The 16,362-nt window shown below is 43.0% G+C and overlaps 1 protein-coding gene across 1 annotated transcript; it reads left to right on the forward strand.

The window, feature by feature from the left end:
• Window positions 1–9,655: 9,655 nt before the first annotated feature.
• LOC109525492 (mRNA decay activator protein ZFP36L1) lies at window positions 9,656–12,356 on the forward strand. Its single transcript, XM_019886029.1, has 2 exons — window positions 9,656–9,789; window positions 10,113–12,356. The coding sequence occupies exons 1-2, from the start codon at window positions 9,757–9,759 to the stop codon at window positions 11,367–11,369; spliced, it is 1,290 nt and encodes a 429-aa protein (XP_019741588.1). The 5' UTR covers window positions 9,656–9,756; the 3' UTR covers window positions 11,370–12,356.
• The last annotated feature ends 4,006 nt before the right edge of the window (window positions 12,357–16,362 follow it).

Below are 16,362 nucleotides of genomic sequence, written 5' to 3' on the forward strand. Positions count from 1 at the left end.
TGTGTGTGTGTGTGTGTGTGTGTGTGTGTGTGTGTGTGTGTGTGTGTGTGTGTGTGTGTGTGTGTGTGTGTGTGTGTGCAGGCGTATGAACTTGTGTATGTCAATAGTGGCGTAGTGGGAAATACAAAGTGTATGTGAGAGTGGAGGACAGTTGAAGCATTGAATGCGGACAGAAGAGCTCCATTGTCCCTCATTTTTCCCCCAGGTAACCCTTGTGCTGGCAGTCTATTTATTTGTACCAACCATGACACTGTGTATACAGTGAGTTGTAATAATTTCCTTCTACTTGTGTGTTATGATAAAGTCCAAAGCTGAATTTAAAATTTTGAAGTCATAACTGCTGTGTAAATCTTCCAGAGGTGATACATAGTGCATGTTGTAGACATTTTGTGATGTGAGGGATCATATTGTTTTTGTTTGTTTACACACACACACACATACACACACACACACACACACACACACACACACACACACACACACACACACACACACACACACACACACATAGGAGCAAATTATAATGCTTGACATGACATTCAATACAGCATTATTCATATTATGTATCCAAAGAATTTGGATGCAACAGTAAAATACTTTGAAAAAGGCCAGTCATAAATGTCGCCTACATGTTGTAAATAACCACATTCTTGTCACTGCCATTAGATGACCACTGAGTCATCTCTTTAAGAGAGCCACAATGAGGAAAGCTGAACATTTTCAACATAAAGAAACATTGTGCAAAATTGCCGGTAATCAGTTGTATTTTTGTTTTTGTTTTTTTTACTAGTGGGTGCACATAGACTATATTATTTGTGAGAAAATTTTTGTCTGGATTTTTTTTCTTTTGCCAAATAACTTCACAGACAGAGCAAAAAAAAAAAAAAAGTGTGTGTGCTATCATAAATAGAAATAACATTAATGACATCTGTGTCTTCCCCTTTGACTGGAACGCAGCATGAGGTGCCTTGCTCTGGAACACCACAGCTGTGAATGCTGGCTGTGGGGAGGGCCCAAATTCTTATGCCAGTCAAGGGAATCCAACCTAGGTTTTATATAGGTGAAAGGTCGTCATTCTGGGGTAGCCACAGTTGCCTCATAATCTTCAAATCACATAATAAACTTTCAAAAACCGCATGATCTATTGCTACTGTGTGAAAATTACAGCCCCAACAGTAGTCAGACAACAGTTCCGGGGTTCAGTCCTTTCTGAACATTTTAGAATGCGGCGAGCACTCATTTCCTAGAAGTTGCTCCTGCTTGAAGTTCAGGACATTTTGTTTCATTTTCCAACTGCGGTTTCCCAACTGTCCCTCCTCCCTCTTTCTCCCGGCTCAGAGGCACTTGGCCCCATTTCCTTGTTTGAAGGAAGTGAGCATTGGCTCGGGAGCGGGAAGGGGAAAACAGAACTGAAGCACATTCATTAAGTCAGAAGGTGACACACGAGTAAACCAAGGAAGGGATACGGCGACGTAATAACAATAATAGCAACCACCAAACAAAAACTGGCTGTGTCAGAAAAAGTCATTTGCATGTAAGTGCAATGATGTTGCTCAATGCGGAAGTTTTGTGATAAAACGAGTACAAGGTTCCAAGATTTTTCAAACCCTCCCAGAAGAGTTCAGGCCAAAGATTTCCTAATCCAGAGTCATTCCTGGCAGTCCAACCGTATGCAACATGCCAGGGCAGGCCTTTTTTTCCATTTAGTCATCATGATCTGGTAAGGTTTTTTTTTTCCCCCCTTGGAGCACTTCATGTCAGTTTTGCTCACCACATTGTCGCTAGGGCCCTAAAACAAACATTTGCATATAACATAATGCAGCCAAACGTTTGCTTTTTCAGTAATGTTCCCTTCCAGCTAGGCCATGCGAGCACCGTGAATTGATGTCCAAAAACATATCGAGCACAACAAAAGCAAAGATTTTCATGTTCTCTGAAATTTGGAAAGAAGCCATAGAACAGAGCGGGAAATCACCTCCACACTGGATGAGTCATGAGCGATGACAGTTGCAGAAATCTGCTGAGAACACTTGTCCTTAAACGAAGCAAGAACCTGGAGCTCATTGTGTACACACACGCTGACACAGCATTAGTACACAACTTGAGACTTTTTTTGGTTTGTTTGTTTTTTTTTTGCGGGGGCAACAATGAGGCATTTCAAGCAAATTGACAGTGCCAGAAGACGTAAATTATCCCCTTCATTATTGCCGGAATTATTTCTCTATTTTACAGTTTGGTTTGCTTCGCTTGCATGAAATCATTTCAAATATGCTTTACTACAGTGTGCTCGAATTGCATCCATAGTTTCTAACAGATGTGGTTACCCCTTTACCACAAGTAAAACTGGACTGGGTTTAAGTACAGAATCGAGGCCAGGTATTTGCATCACACGCACACACACACACACACACACACACACACACACACACACACACACACACACACACAAAAGATACATGGGGACATTGCCTGAGAAACACCTAATCTTAAGAGTGAGGGGAATGAGTAGCATGACAGGGTACACTATGTACTTTAACTTTTAGTGTGCACACTGATGTGACAGCTGTTGCAAAATCACAGAGAAGATCTTGCAACACAATTCAGATCATTATCTCTTACACAAGTAAAAACATCTCCAGTCACCAAGAAAGAACTTCTTCAATCCGGAGCAAGGGTGTGAGTTCCATTCACATTAAATCTTTTGTTAGAACTGATTTTAGAAAAGGCAGTGTGCTCCGATTGTGAATTCCCTTGAAATGCAAAGATTCCTTCAGAACAGAAACACCTCACAGTTCTCGTGCATTAGCTGCAACACATATTTTAGATTTCACTCGAAGAAAAGTCCACTTTTGGCAAACCTGGGACCAAAATTTCCGGTGAACACTCATTCAAGTGCAGTCCTTCAAAGGTTGTGCTATTATCTGAGATAGTAAGTAAACTATTTTTGCTGTTATATTTGTTGTAAATAAAATTGGACCATTTCTCCAATACCAAAAAAAAAAAAAAGTTTGTTTCCAAGTCATATTTTTTTTCTGACGGTGGGTGACTTCCAGTTGTAATGTTTACAATGTTTTGGAGACCTTTTTCCATGTCGTTCTTATTTAATTGACAAATTCTCCACATTTTGACTAAAACTAATACTAAAACTAAAATGAAGCATTTCCCCCCAAAAAACTAAATAAATACAAACAAACCTGCCCTATCTAACTGAATTTAAAAAAAACAAACATTGAAATAAAAAAATATATATTATATTGAAACATCTCATTAGAACACTGATTCAGACCTCGACACAATCTGAAAAGTAGCGATAAATCCTTTGCTGCAATAAATCCCTGTAGCTTTGGACTTTGTACCTGGAGAACAAAGATGGGTGTGTGTTAGATGTTGGCCACAAATAAACTCACACATGCAAAGTGTTGCTTGTGAGTGTTTTGGACATCTAGAAGAAAAGCTGAAAAAACCAGTTGAACTAGTCCAGCATAATGCTGATCTTTGCCACAGGCTGCACCTTTAATCCGAGTACAATTTTCAACCCTCAGCTTTGTCTGACATCTTCAAAACAAGGCAACAGCAACGTGAAGCGTTGTCAAGAAATTTGTAGTTCACGCCAGATATTGCTTCTATAATATTTCAATTTAGGGGGCCGTCATGGTGGATGCCCTCATGTCTGCCTCAAAGTCAAAAGGTTCCGGTTTTCTATTTTGGCCTTTTGGGGTTTTCCACAGGTGTGCCCTGAGATTCATTACACTAAAAAAAAAAAAAAGGTGTGTTGAATTGACTTGATCTTATTTCATCAGGTGGTTGCAAACAATAAAATCATCTGGATCCAAATACTTTTTTAAGTACCGGTAGATGTATAGTCTACTTAAAAAAATGTATAGTCTATTTAAAAATATATAGTTGGATCCACATGATTTTATTGTTTGCAACCATCTAAAGAAATAAGTTTGAGTAAATTCAACATATCTTTTTTTCCAGGATAGCTAACAGTCCAGGATCTATGGCGCCCCTTGTCCAAAGGCAGCAGGGATACACTTCAGCTCAGTTTTGATCTTCGGGTGGATATATGGTAGAAGATGAAGCAATTGTGTATTAAAATGTAGGTGACATTGAAATTAGGGAATGAATGTACCGGTATGAATAATGACAAACATTATTCAAATGGACCACAATAATTCATTCAAATAAACATGAAGAAAGCTTTGGTGAAATTTCTGATCCAGCAAAATTGGATCATCGTGACGTTTAGGAAATGAAAACAAATTGCAAAGATTGATTTGTTTTGTGTTTTCCTAAACATGAAAGTCATTCTTTGACATGCCAGATTGCTGGTGACGCCACTGAATATTTTGGATGATTCTCAAAACATGAGGCAATTTCTCAAACACATTCCGATTGCTGCTAAAGAACACGACGAGTCCTTTTACTCTTTGTCATTACGGGTAACCTTCTGTGGTGGCATCACAATTAAAGCCAAAGAAAAAGCTATGCTGGCAGCTCCATATATGTGGAGATAAGCCTATTAAGTGAGTTTTGCTGAAGTCCCTCATGACGGCATTTCATTTCCAATTGTGGGGGTTGTTTGACTTTTGAGGTTCCACTGTACTTCACACACCATGCCGTTTGGTAAAAAGTTGGAATCTTTATGTGCATTTAGTTGTGGAAGATCTAATGATATTGCGGGGAAAAAAAATCGAAAAACTTGATTGCGCATGAATCAATACATCCGAAATTAAAAAAAAAAAAAATCTAAACCCTTGAAGAACAGCACATCAAATGATCCCATTTTTAGTGGTGCCATTTTCAGTTTTAACTTGCCCTGTAGACGTGAGTACAAGTTATAGCAATGATAACTTATCAGTGTCTATAGGAGTGTCCCTGCAGTCACAAAGGCATGTACTTCCCCAGGCCATACCGTCAAAAGTGACTCCGGGTGAACTCAATGTACACACTCATATCTTTTTTTCTTCCTTTCATTCTGTACAATATAGTATTTCATGTTGAGTTTTTTTGTTTTTTTTTAAACGGGGGAAAAAAGTTTACATTTCTACCGCGGCCATGCTCTTCTCACAGAACTGTTGCTAAGAAACTGCTGGAACGGTGCCTGCTTACGAGCATAATGTTGCAATGTTTGACAAGTCTCCATAGTAATGTTTCAATGGGCACGGTTAAATATTTGCAAACAATCACTTATTAGAGCGGCCTTGTCAAACAGTAAATCTCGGTAGGAAAGGGGGAAAAGGGAGGTTATAGAATGCCTGTGTTATATTCAAAAACATAAAAAAAATATTTAAAAGACCTTCATGAAGACTGTCATTGAGGAGAATATATACCTTTCGTCAATACCATAATCCTCCCTTGTCACCATCCAACTTTATTTCGGTCTCTGGACTTTTTCAACATTGTTGTTGTTGACATCACTTTGCCTTCATCACGAGTGGCAATGATGATCAACACAGTGACTAATTCCAGAATGAGTTGGACTTTGGAATTTTTAACATCCCCACAATACTTGGGCCAGGACTTCTGTGGGATAATGAAAATATGAGACTTCTTTCTTTGAAAGTAAAGAAGTAGCAGGGTAGTAATTACAGCTTGAGTACTTCTAAAGTGACCTACACTCGGTCTTAATTCACGAATGCTCTTCAGTGATGAACGAAGATAAACACATTTACAGAGAGGAAATAAAATAAATAATAATGGGAGGCTTGTGTTTGATTAAGAAACACCAACGCGTTTTGATTTCATTCCAGCAAACCAAATTTGGGCAAATTGAAGAAAACATGGTGGGGGTTTTTTTGCGCGTGTTTGTTTTTTATTCAAAGAACCTTGTCCAGAATGAATCATAGATGAGAGCATATTCTCGAAAAAGAAATTAATTATTGTGATGTATTTAAAAAATATTTTAGAATGCAATGACATACACAGTTTGGCCCCCCTTTGCAGATTTAATAGCTTCCGTCTGAGAATTTTTGTCAATTCATCCAAAAGAACATTTGTGAGGTCAGAGATTACTGACGTTGGCTCACAGTCTGTTTTAGTTCATGCCAGATGTCTAATTAGGTTTAGATCAGGGTTCTGTGCAAGTTCATCCACACCTTGTGTTTATGGGCCTTGCTTTGTGGAATGTGGCACAGAAATTTCGGACAGATGAACAGAAAAAGGTCTTCCACAAACCTGTTTTCACAAAGATGAAAGCATACAATTGTCCTGTGACAATATTCACAATATGATTATTTTCCAAGCAGAATAAGTCACTTTCCCATTCAGATACTGTATATTTGGCACCATTTTTACACAGGATGACCTTCCAGATGTAGCCCACCCATTTTGATCCAATCTTGGGACTGGCAGTGGCATATGGAGCATGGCTTCCCATCTGGATGTTCCCTTTTGCCCTGAACGGGATTTGAACCCTGATGGGCATTTGGAGAGCCATCCAGCCACCACCACCTTCCTCATCTGGGAATGTTCATTTAATTACATCAACTTTAAGGATACACTTGCCCAAAATGGAGAACATCTGCGGCTCTTTAACGTCCCCAAATGCAATTTTCAACTCAATCGGCTGTGTCAACTTAATCCGTACCTTGGGTGAAACTAACCCAATCTGCTCAAAATCCACGGCGACCCAGTGAGTGAACAGCCGCCCAGCATTTTTTGGTGTATATCACAAAGTATATACGTATAATTAAATAACATCTCCAAACATGTATGGCTTGACAAGAAAAAAAAACGTGTGTGTGTGTGTGTGTGTGCGTGCGTGCGTGCGTGCGTGCGTGCGTGCGTGCGTGCGTGCGTGCGTGCGTGCGTGCGTGCGTGCGTGCGTGCGTGCGTGCGTGCGTGCGTGCGTGCGTGCGTGCGTGCGTGCGTGCGTGCGTGCGTGCGTGCGTGCGTGCGTGCGTGCGTGCGTGCGTGCGTGCGTGCGTGCGTGCGTGCGTGCGTGCGTGCGTGCGTGCGTGCGTGCGTGCGTGCGTGCGTGCGTGCGTGCGTGCGTGCGTGCGTGCGTGCGTGCGTGCGTGCGTGCGTGCGTGCGTGCGTGCGTGCGTGCGTGCGTGCGTGCGTGCGTGCGTGCGTGCGTGCGTGCGTGCGTGCGTGCGTGCGTGCGTGCGTGCGTGCGTGCGTGCGTGCGTGCGTGCGTGCGTGCGTGCGTGCGTGCGTGCGTGCGTGCGTGCGTGCGTGCGTGCGTGCGTGCGTGCGTGCGTGCGTGCGTGCGTGCGTGCGTGCGTGCGTGCGTGCGTGCGTGCGTGCGTGCGTGCGTGCGTGCGTGCGTGCGTGCGTGCGTGCGTGCGTGCGTGCGTGCGTGCGTGCGTGCGTGCGTGCGTGCGTGCGTGCGTGCGTGCGTGCGTGCGTGCGTGCGTGCGTGCGTGCGTGCGTGCGTGCGTGCGTGCGTGCGTGCGTGCGTGCGTGCGTGCGTGCGTGCGTGCGTGCGTGCGTGCGTGCGTGCGTGCGTGCGTGCGTGCGTGCGTGCGTGCGTGCGTGCGTGCGTGCGTGCGTGCGTGCGTGCGTGCGTGCGTGCGTGCGTGCGTGCGTGCGTGCGTGCGTGCGTGCGTGCGTGCGTGCGTGCGTGCGTGCGTGCGTGCGTGCGTGCGTGCGTGTGCGTGCGTGTGTGTGTGTGTGTGTGTGCGTGTGTGTGAGTGTGTGCGTGTGTGTGTGTGTCAGCCCCTCCCTGTTCGGGTGACTTTCCACATATCAGAGGCGTGTTGCATAAGAGAAACAAGTAGAGCAAGGTAACCACTAACACGCATGGGCACAGAAATACACATGACATACTCCAAACATACATGACGCTACACCACAAAAGCTTCAGACTTGTGCCAATTTGGTTCCACGCCCAGCATCATGCTACAGTTTCCAGAGAGTGTAATAGTATATGGTTTAAATTTTGCCTTGCTATTTATACCTTGCGACAGTTCGAAATAGGCAGACACGAGGGGCCCGTCTGGCCTCTGTCAGTATGCCACTCTATCCATACGTCTGCATCAAGGACCTGTAAGTTACAAGCAAACACTCGTTTGAAATGTTGACGGGTTGCACTTCAGACAATGTTGTACGGCCCACTCTCAAATCTGAAGAATGACAGAGTAAAATGTTCACTCATTGATCAAATCACGCATTGTTCAAATTTGCGACCGTTACTGTCATTTCATTGTACATCATTTCTGACATTTCTTCCCCAAGAACAAGAACAGATAGTCGATTATGAATTCAATCTTTTAATTGCGCACATTTACGTTCAATTCTTTGTTCACTAAGCTTTGATGACTAATCTGCCAACTGGTTTAGTGAGCGAAGTTGGAATGTTCGAGAAGGGTTTCTGTTTTCTGTACCTCTAACTGGATGTTGCGTTGTTTGTTGCTCTGAGGTTAATGAGTAAATTCTGGAAATGAACATACAGTGTGTGTATGCGGTCGCCACTTACAAAATGATCAGATAACAGAAATGCACACACAGTTTAGAAGCAGAATTGGAGACTGAGGGAACAGCTGTCATTTCCCTGAAATGACCTGAGAAGCAAAACAAAAATCCTATCTGTGGTAGACTCTCTTTTGAAACTGTCAATTAAAAAGAACACATACAAAAAAGAAACCCACTCACCATGATAACAATAATCTTCTGGGAAAGATCTTCAGCTTTGTGGGTGGCTTTTTTTGCTCTCTCTCTCTCTCGCTCTCTCACCAGTTAAAGAGATGGGACCACAGTTTTATTTTCACTTAGGTCCGTAAGGTTAAAGTGGGATGCAAATCTTCAACCAAAATACCCTCAAAAATGTGTTCAATGTGGTTTAATGTGAACAATAAGGCAGCCTTCTCTGGCTTCATTTTTTTTTTCTGACCAAATGTTTCAAACATCGGCTCATCAATGGGTGTGTTTGCGTACTTGTTTTGCTCATTCTGGTGGAATAATCATGGTCTGATCTAAACGTAACAGAAACTGAAATTCTGGGGCAAATATTACCCAATGGATTCTGGTAAGGTTCTGCGTTTTCAGTTCTGAGTGGGCAATAACACTCAGAAGCTATACAGTAAATGGTCACGTACTCAATGATTTACAACACTTCCTGCTGCTCTGTCATTAGTCATGAAGAAAAATGTACTCAAACGTATGATTAAGTGTCTCTGTCGGGGCTTTTACAATAGAAGTACTTTTGAAGTGGTGAAGGATGAAAATGGCAAAATGTAAAGGCTGCCGAAGAATTGTATTTTTGATTTTACACATCTGGGTGCTAAATATGGTAGAATGTGTTTTGTTACTCTTCATGGGCAGGACCTCTCGCAATTCACAGGAATTGTCGTATAGAACGGGGAGAGATACTGTAAACTGGAAAAACAAATCCACTCACATTGGGCAGCGGGCTCGAAGGGCTTTTATTTCAGACAACCATAAAACCGACAAATTTGACATAGTTTACTAGCAATACATTGTTCTCTTGTGTGTGTGTGTGTGTGTGTGTGTGTGTGTGTGTGTGTGTGTGTGTGTGTGTGTGTGTGTGTGTATACGTGTGCACGCATATGTCTCTGCTGTGTCTGTTTTGTAAAAACGCCCAACCTTGAGCTCACATGAAACTCGAGTTGGAGGGAGGGACATCCGGGAACATAGCGAGTGGAAACTCCTCCTAACTTGAGGAGGAGCTTCGAATGCAGTCATAAAAGTGCAGCACACCAGTGGACCTCAGCATACTTGGCTCTGGAAACAGGTATCGAACAGTGAACAGAGGACCTGAGTTCACTCTCCCGGCCTAAAGGGTACAGCATGTCTGATATGCATGACAACATTTTCACAAAGGTGAGTCAATGATGATCTGAATGTTCTTTTGAATGATCTTTATCCGTGCTGTCCATAGAGGAAGACCGCTGTTGGATTACCAAACTAGTGATTAGACAGTAAACATGCCGAGTTTTACTTGGGTTAACGAACCAACGAAGCGATTTCGGGTGTGTTGGAGCTATGTCTTATACTCATTCATATCTTCCAGTCAAAGAATATCGTTTGTCAGTATTTTTGGGACGCGATAATATCTGTAGACTAAGAAAGACAAATCGTTGTATTCGCTGAAAGTGCTCACGCGTAATTGTCAGTCTTTTAACGATCCACTCCATCTGCAACAGAACCTTTTGAACTTGGCGCTTGATGATGCCTTGCTCCCAAGACCATCTCAGCTCAAAGTCCCAGGACAAGGTCGACTGAACCGGTCCACCTCGTTCTTCGCACCCTCCTCCTCGCCTCCCCCCTCCAATCTCAGTTTCAGCACTGAGCAAATCAATGACGATGACAGCAGCGGCTCGCTATGGTCATCAAACATCTGGAGCCAGAGCCCTAGTCTCCAAACTAAGGCATCGCCTCTGCAGGTGCGCTCCATGAGCCTGACCGAGTCCAGCATCTCGCTGCTCTCCTCCTTCGGACAACTCAAGAACCTGGAAGCTTTTCCTTCCGGACCTGTCACAACTGTGGCTCCTCCGCCAGGCTTCCCCCCCGGATCCAACCTGCCCGCCCAGGTGCCACCCATGCTGTCCTCCAACCGTTACAAGACTGAGCTCTGCCGTGGCTTCCAGGAGACGGGCAGTTGCAAATATGGCAGCAAGTGCCAGTTTGCCCACGGTGAAGCGGAGTTGCGTGGAATGTATCGCCACCCCAAGTACAAGACGGAGCCTTGCAGAACCTTCTACAACTTTGGGTACTGCCCATATGGATCTCGCTGCCACTTTATCCACGAGGAGAAAATCAGCGGGGGCCAACTATCATCCGGCAAATTCCAGACTCAGCGCCAACCATCTCTCAACCCGAGCAATGGTCAGAATCAACGCCACCAACTCCGCCAGAGTGTCAGCTTTGCGGGGTTCATGGGCTCGTCACGGACCTCCCCTCCGCCATCATTCCCGACATCCTTTACTGATCCAAACCTGGGCTTCAGCAGGGCGGCCTCTGTGTCTCCACCTCCGGCAGATCTGATATCCCCGGTGTTTGCTGACTCCCTCACACGGGAAGTAGCGGCATTCCAGTTTGGCAACCATCAAACCCGTGCCAGCTCTGGAGACATCCACAACATTCCTCTCATCGTCGAGCCAAAAGCATCGCGCTGCATGTGTGGCCACGGGAACGACTTCTCTGTTTTGCACAGCAACAGTGGCAGAGGCTTTGCCAAGATGACGGATGGAAACCAGCAGGACAGCAGTGCCTTGTTTGCCGGTTCCAGCCACGGTGGATCGGCGAAGCATGCCAGTCTGCAGCGTTTCTCCTCCGAGGACTCCCTGGAAGACAGCTACAGCAGCAGCAGTGGAGGCTCCAGCGGGTCTGAGTCTCCAACTTTCGATGGATCGGCCACCAAGAGGCTCACTGTATTTGAACGGCTGTCCTTGTCCGACTAAGGGAAATTACGGAAGGGAACTGTGTCTGTCTCGTTTTTCTTCAGAACCAGAACTGATCAGGACAAGTCAACTTTTGATGACACGATAACACATAATGTTCTTAATCCATGTATGTTGACAAAGTGATTACTCGAGCGGATATCATTACAAATTGTCACCAGGGTAGCAAATCGGACCTTTTTATGTGGTCTTCCGTAGATTTTGACCAGATCGGCAATCTGGCTGGTTTGCATATTTACAACTGTGGCGATCAAGACGGCTCAACAGTTGAGACAATCAATAGTGTCTTGCCTTAAAAATTCTCCCTGCCTCACAAGACATTGCTCCTCAGTGCCGAGAACAGTATGTTTGATTGCGTGACCTTCATGAGAAAGACCTCACGTGTGTAATTGATGCCATTTTATCTGTGACATGCACTTTACAGCAAATTTGAGAGGGAGAAAATTGTCTCCCGGTAGCATTCAACCAAAGCTTCATACTTCACTCTACTGTGTGCGTGTGTGCGTGCGTGTGCGTGCGACTGTGTGTTTGCGTGTAACAGTCTCTTTTTTTTTTTTTTTTCTGGAGACCAGGGGTGCAAGTGGATGCAAGATCAAAGTGTGCAACAACAGAAAACCATATGTCATATGTAAATAGATGACCCACTTAAACGTTTTTTTTAATCTTTGGTGGTTTCTTAATGTCACCCTCCTGTACGCTCCTTCTAAAAGGTCCCCTGTTTGATTGACAACCTGGTTCAGGGACTTGAACGCAGTATTCTTTTGGTTATTGGTTGCCTCGCATTGTTTAACTTAAAAGTAATATATTTATTATGATATTTATTTCTGTTTAAATAAAAAAAATGTATTTTGTACTTTATTTATGAAGAATTATTCCAAGCTCTGTGAATTACCAATGTGAGAAAAGGGAGTTAAAAAAAAAAGAGAATGTTATATTTTTAATTGTCCAAACTTGTTGAAATAAATTTCTGAATACCGTAAGGAAATGGGTTCACGTTCTGTCTCCTTTGTTGTTCTGGAAGAAGATTCCACAAGAAATATGCAACACTTACACAACAAACAGCGCACAAGTTCATTTGCATTTGCATTTTATCTAACACATAGATGTTTTGTTTTTCTGTTAGTCGAAAGTAATAAGAAGCAGGAGTCTCGAAAAGGAAAATTCCAGCTTCCATCATTCCATCAATCAATTTTCTGGAGCCCTTATCCTTATTTGGGATGGATGGTGAGCTAGAGTCTCATGAGTTGACTTTGGATGAAAGAGGTGGTAAGCGTGGAGAACTTTTCAAAGGCGGGTACTGATCAACATACGATTGATTTCAGATACCGTATTCATAAAGTAAACGTTACTGGCAAATTAGATGACAGGTGACTAGAAAAAAAACACTGTCACTGACTCTTATCAAGTCGACACATAGAACAGCTAGTTACGTTATGAGAGACAATAACTAATGATGCACCTAATGGGACTCTTTTTCCTGAATAAATACAGCTCTGAAAAGACATGAATAGATTGAGATGTATGATTAATATACCTGCAGTTAATGTTGACTTTATTATTTCATTTCGGCTGAATCTGTGAATGTTGGAATTTTATGAAGGCTTTTTTTTCCTCAACCCAGTTCTCCACTCAGCTTGGCAGCACTTGGCCCTGCTTGCAATGATTAGGGGCAGTTAGTGTTCATGTTATATTACCAAAGGAAATCGATCATGACTAGAGTTGTGAAAAGGAAAAAAAAAATTGCATACGGTGCAAAGGGAAAGGAACAAAAAGAGTCAGAAATGGGTGTCAATAAGTTTCACTTCTCTTCAAATTAACCGTGTTATTTGCTTTGCTTGCTTTTCATCCACGTGAATCAGTGCTTCTTCTGGTTTGTATTGCCAATGTCAGCATTTATCATGTCTCTTGGTTTGGTTTTGAAATTTCATGACAATTCAGTGTCGAAATTTCCGCTTAAAACTCCCAGTTGAACCTTCTGTTGAGCAAGCAGTCTCCAAAGCAAAGCAAAGCCCAGCTGATACTGTCAAAGCGCTGGATTGCACCACAGCTTAAAACCAAATCAAAATACCACTCAGCGGTTCAACATATTTTGAAATAACGTACCAACCCTTGATGCACGCTGCGCATTTCTTTGATAGATATATTAGAGCTGTCAACGGTTATTTTGATTGATCACAATTCATCGGTTAATTGAAAAAAGCTTTTTATGAACTTTTTTTTTGCCCGCCGTGTTTGAAGAGTACCTGTTATGTGTTAATTATTTCTTCCTGGATTTAATGTCATGAGCACATCCTCAACATTTTTTGAACCACTGCTGCACTTTGATGCTCCAGTTTTTCTAATCAGTTCATTACTTACATCAGGCAAAATAACTAAAAAAGGAGCCCAATATAAATAGCGTGATTTAATGTGTTAATACTTGATTAATACAACAATTAATTTAAAATCTATTGTGTCATATATCAATTCACCGAATACAAAAATACACTTCAACTGAATACATGAATAATATGGGGCCCCAATTTGCGTGAGGGGGTGCACCAGGATTTCAAGTGAGCGTGTCATACGTGAACGCTCCAACATGCACTTCACATGATGTTCAAATATTCGTCAGCTCCCCCATAGCCAGTGTGTGTGTGTGTGTGTGTGTGTGTGTGTGTGTGTGTGTGTGTGTGTGTGTGTGTGTGTGTGTGTGTGTCCACATATACTTGTACATTGTAACAGCCTCTCGAATGGTTAAAGTTCACCAAACTGTGTTAGCAAAAAAAAAAAGAAGCAACGTTTAGTCCCCCATTCATTTATATGACGTATGGTGTTGTACACTTTGGATCATATGAAAGTCAGTCTTCAAAACGTCCATGGGACTCACTTCATTCTTAGTTCTCTCATGGAATACTGAATTTCATAAACTGTCATTAAGGCCAGTTATTTTTGGGTATATTCCTTTCTTGCTCCATACGACATAATCTAAACAGTGCACCTTATCAACACAGTGCAAAGATTACCAACAGCCGCTGCGGAGCTGTTAATGATCAACCACTAAACTGTTACTGTCAGAACCTTTCACCCATGTCAGCTGAGCCTGTATGCATGCACTACGCAAACGCATCAACACAGACACATGAACACTTGCACGTACACGTAATCAGTTGAACACTGGATATACATGAAGCTATAGGAGATACAAAAGTAGAAATGACAATTAGAAATGAATGCAATGTCTAATACGCTTGACACAAAAAAAAAAAAAAGACATAACAGGGACTGATGATAAAAGCCTTTAACGTGTACATGATTCAAATCATGTTAAAAGTAGCGAGCCAAATGGAGTTGGAACTCTTCCCAAGTGATTCCCGCTGTGGTGTCAGAAAGGATCCAAAAGGTTTGACAAGGGAGATTAAAGGGATGGGAAGAGGAGATTAGAAAAATGGTGAAAGTACTCCAACTCCTCTGGGGAAAAAAAAGGCGAGGAAGAGCATGACTTTGTGCGTGCCAGCAGGTGAAAGTTCCTCTCGAGAATTCAGTGAATGCTTTTTCACCTGAGGCCATGACAAACCAGGATCGCGGTTGCAAATCTTTGGGCCTGTGTATGCCTGTGAATGTGTGTATTTTGTTTATTTACTGGAGTTCATCACAGCTCGGACACTCCCCTCAATACACCGTCATAGTTTCGGGATAAGCATCCAGGGTTGAGTAATTGTTAAACGTCTGCTGCCGTCAACCCTTCAGAGAATGACAAAATAAATTAAGTAACTTCTCCTTGACGTACGAGGTCATCTGACATCAGTCATTATTTACTGGAAGATACTAAAGAAGCGGGAGGTTAATGCACCTAGTACATAGAAACAGGTGCCTTGAACTTTGGCACAATCCCTTTTCCCCTACGCTAATATATTGCCTCTGCATATCAATAGAAAAGGTGGCACTTAGTTCCTTGTTTCCTTCATGATGAGAAGTTTACTTTCAGCTGATTGCCACATCCACTTAAATTGATTTCTCTTTCCGACGCATGAAATACAATCCAATTGTTCAAAACGAAAACAATTCGAATCACTTCGTTGTGATGAGGTGGTGTCTCTCGAGTCTTTTTGGATCAATGTACTTTGCATACGTCTTTTGAAAATCCCTGTTTTTGCCTCGTCGCCGACTTATTTAGATGACGAAGATGATGAAGTGAGCCAAAATTAAGAAGGGATTATAGAGAAAGTGCCATGTCAACAAGTTGGACTGGTGGTGAAGGAAGGAGGAAATATTTGAGAAGTGACATCACAGCAGCAGCGGAGTGGAAGTGCGATCCTTTTTTAGCCATGTTCGCTCCCTCTGCCACATTCCTCGCCACAGGCCTGAGCTCGTCCCGCCTCCTGCTCTCTCTCCCTCCGACCTCACTCCTGCACCAGAGTCGCTGCTGTGACGCAAACATGGGGAGGAGAATTCGGGGGGGGGCAGAGGGAGGTGTGTGGCGAGGGGGAGCTTAGGCGTGAGGGTGGAAGGCAGTAAAAATCCCTGAACTCTCCCCTGTTGACGGCTTCACTTTTTTATTTGTGCGGCTTTAACCCTCACTTGCCGGTGCAATTTATGAGATTCAACAAAACCAAAAACATTCCCTATTAATTTATTTTTCCGCTTGACATCAGTGGAAAGCAAACTTGTATTGAGAACAAAAAGTTCATTTAAAAAGCGTTTCCGATACACACTATACTGTACTCTGTGGTGAGCTGCTCGCCTTAAAAAGGAAGCACTGACCTACATTTACAAATTCTAATATTTGTACCATGAAATTGTCTTAAGTTATTCGTACCAGTCCATGCTCTCGCACGAGAATGTGGATGTTGGCTTTTTTGTTGTTGTTGTTGAATCAAATTTCTGCCATAAAGTGTTGCCATGTCAGTCTCATCTGGCCAAGGCCTTCAGAATCAAGTGAGCTGCCCAGTGATCATTTAAACTATATTAGCAATAGATACCAAATTCAATTCGGCGGTCCTGTCCGTGACCC

Source organism: Hippocampus comes, unplaced genomic scaffold (genome assembly GCF_001891065.2).
Source record: "Hippocampus comes isolate QL1 unplaced genomic scaffold, H_comes_QL1_v1.1 scaffold29, whole genome shotgun sequence".
In the NCBI taxonomy this organism is placed as follows: Eukaryota; Metazoa; Chordata; class Actinopteri; order Syngnathiformes; family Syngnathidae; genus Hippocampus; species Hippocampus comes.